General features: G+C 37.1%; 1 protein-coding gene across 1 annotated transcript; it reads left to right on the top strand.

Annotated features, from left to right (window-relative positions):
* Positions 1-1,691: 1,691 nt before the first annotated feature.
* Positions 1,692-2,817, top strand: LOC109936660 (C-C motif chemokine 20-like). Its single transcript, XM_020535254.2, has 4 exons — positions 1,692-1,852; positions 1,965-2,079; positions 2,175-2,252; positions 2,539-2,817. The coding sequence occupies exons 1-4, from the start codon at positions 1,771-1,773 to the stop codon at positions 2,570-2,572; spliced, it is 309 nt and encodes a 102-aa protein (XP_020390843.1). The 5' UTR covers positions 1,692-1,770; the 3' UTR covers positions 2,573-2,817.
* The last annotated feature ends 540 nt before the right edge of the window (positions 2,818-3,357 follow it).

The raw sequence follows: 3,357 nt of genomic DNA, 5'->3' as shown, positions 1-3,357 counted from the left end.
CAGTTAAGAGTCAACCATATTGCTGGGGGTTTAAAGTCCAAAAGAATTTTTTTCAACAGTGAATGATAGCTTCATTGTCAACATTACTGAAACTAGCTTTCAATTTCAGAATTATTAATTAATCGCCATAGTGGCATATGAATTGGTATCCCCAGCTCAATAATCGAGGCCTTGAGATTACTAGTCCAGTGACATTACCATGGCCACCATCTGCTTATAAAGCTTCAGATCTCTTTTTTCTTGAACATGATAAAATTTAGCATATATTATCTCTGCACATGAAAGGAATTGCTTTCCAGCATTAAATTTCATTTGCAAGGTGTCTTCTTGGTTCATCACCATTTCCTCACTCTTTACAATACTGACAAGTTTCATGTCATCCTCAAATTTCAAAATTGCACACCTTGCATTGTTGTGCTGCTAGCTTAACTGAAACCAGCCTAATGCAGTGAAGATTTGACTCTGTGCACGTCACTTTTAAATTAACCACATAACTTTTCAGTGCCAAATGGAGTTGCACCATCGTTTGTTTTTACACAAAGTCAGATACAAATTTTCTATAAACTATGCAAGAACAAATTTGCTTTTAAGGTTAGATGCAGTTAAATTAACATGGATACATCCTAAATTCTTTATTTGTAGACTGCTAAAGAAGGTTAAAATTAGCTTACTCATGAGGGGAATTTACCAAGTGATGGCACAGAAGAGAACAAATGGAATGCTTCGGAATAGAAATGTTCCACTGATCATCATAATACAAAATGGGAATTCTAGTATTCAGAGCAGCCATGGGCAAAGCCTTCAGCCATGTTGCTACTATTCTATTCTTTGTTGAAGGATTTTCTCTGCTTTAACATGTCCCTAATGAGTCCCTTCTGCGCTTTCACAGAATTAACATGCAATGCTTTCCTGCCTGCGTATACTAACATCAAGCATGAACTCTTCAACCCTCATGGCCAGAATTTTATTTCTCATCTTTTCAGTATGAGTCCCACTGCCTCCATAATAACCACATCCAGCATGTAAACTACATAGCACATTTAATTATTGCAGGTATTTAATTCCTGCATGCAATCAAATATAACATACAAAAGGCAGAAGGAGACCCAGGTTCAAGTCCCACCTGTTCCAGATGTGTGTAGTAACATCTCTGAACGGGTTAATTAGGAAAACACAACTTTATGACATTTTGCCTTGCATTTCTGATCCATCCATTCTGTTCGTAAGGATTGATTACTTTTGCACTATGTATGCTGCTAAAAAATAGAATAAATGCTCACATTTACTATCTGCTTGTTCTGTGTTGTCAGGTAAAAGTCTGACTATCAATTCATAATGCAGAATTACTTTCTTTGGATCTGGCACCCACTTTAGACTGTTACGTAATTGTGATTTATCTTTGATCTCAGTAGAAACAATTTAGGAGGGGCAAAACTGACCGTGAAACTTTCAATAAGTCTCAATACCTTGGCAAGTCAAGGAAAAGTAATAATGCCTGGAGTTTGCGAAAGCAAGAGATTAAAATTTTATTTATAAATACACCAATAAACCGATTACATCACAAACCGCAGATCAAACAAGGACAGGCAACAGCGGAAACCCCAGAAGGAATAAATCAACAATGTATTTCCTGGATCTGGAAAAGTCCCAACACTGTGGCCAGTAATATATAAACTGGTTGGCAGCTTCGCAAAACATATCACACCTCAGCAACTGACCCACAACACGTTCGACAGCAAAGACAACTGAGAAACAGAGCGATAGCCAGCAATGAGTGCTCTCAGGAAACTGGTGCTGGTGACTGTCCTGTCACTGATAATGCTGAGCATGGTTAGCTTCTTAGTAACAGCATGTAAGTTTCACAACTACCTTTAACCTATTACTAGCATGTCTGTCTTTTCAAACATGATTTAATCAAGGCGTGGATGTATTTTTTTTAAGTTACCTTTTGCTTCCCCTCCTAGATTCGATGTATAGCGACTGCTGTCTCCGTTATTCAAGGGGCCGAATTCCTTTAAAGTTTATCTCTGGTTATGTGGAACAGCAATCCAATGAAATATGTGAGAAAGATGCAATCATGTAAGTACAGGAACTCGATGTAGCGCACGTAATTGAAAACCACATCTTACTTATGTTGTTCTCTTAAGTAAACATGCTGTTAAATGATTTTACAGATTCTACACAGTTGCAGGACGGGCAGTGTGTGCAGATCCAGAGGACAAATGGGTGAAAAGAGCTATCTATTATTTGAGGTATGGAAATAGCTCCGACATACAGCAAGCTCACTGTCCGTTAAAAGTGAAAAAGTATTTGACATTGATAACCCCATTGCATGAAAGTGTAGCTCCAGAACTGGTCGTTTGGATGTTAATTTCAATACAAATGTCACCTTATTTTCTTAGTTGTTGTAAAATGTGAACAAGTTATTTGCATTATATAGCATGTGGTAGCAATGTGTGGCTACATTTTTAGTGCATTGCTTTTGTCCTATCAGGTTAGATCATTATAAAACTTACGGAGTTTCCTTTTGTCCTACAGCAAAAAGCTGGAAGAACTGTCATATCAGGATTGACAACATCTCCAAGACGATTAAGCAGCTGTATCAGTTCAATTTATCACACTTAGAACCTTCCTACATAGTATCTATGTACTGTTAACATTTTGTAGAACACTGCACACTTCTACCTTACTATCAATTGATATGTAAGCTTTTTGAATTGTATGTTCCATTGAACATGAATAAGTCATTATACTGCAAGTACTTATTTATTTGTTCATTCCTTTTGCACCAAAAGAAAATAAAGATATTTTAATACATTTTCGATGATTGTAATTTATTCATGAGAGTGATAAAGCACAAGAAATTTGGAAGGTAATGAGGAATGTTTTCTGGTGTTTAAAGATCAGGGCATTTTTAATTCTAAGTGTCAGTGAATTAAATAGCAAATTTTATTTTACTTTGTCGCTTCAAGAATTCATTTTATGGGTTTCTGTTCACTTCACTAATGGAAACTTGGCCAATCATAGGCTACCTGGAATATTCCTCATTTACTGCTTTTGAAGGGCAGTTAGCATTAGTCAAGTGGGTTCTCCAGGCACAATGGTAGTACCTCTAGGTTCAACATTGTGTGTTCAAGGCCCACCTGACTCAAGAAGTATGTCCAAATAGATTGATTAAAGTAGCTATCCATTAGTCCAGCTGACTTTAGGACATGAAAAGCAACGCACAGTCCCTGATTCACTTAGTCAGTCTTTCAAATGAAATTAGAGCAAATATGAGCTATTTGGCTGATTCAGCCAGTCCACAATTCAGTAAGAGTGTGGCTTTCGTTCCACTTTCTTGGCTGATCCCCATCA

Source organism: Rhincodon typus, chromosome 13, assembly GCF_021869965.1.
Source record: "Rhincodon typus isolate 14 chromosome 13, sRhiTyp1.1, whole genome shotgun sequence".
Lineage (NCBI taxonomy): Eukaryota > Metazoa > Chordata > Chondrichthyes > Orectolobiformes > Rhincodontidae > Rhincodon > Rhincodon typus.
This window is presented reverse-complemented; position numbering and strand designations above follow the sequence as displayed.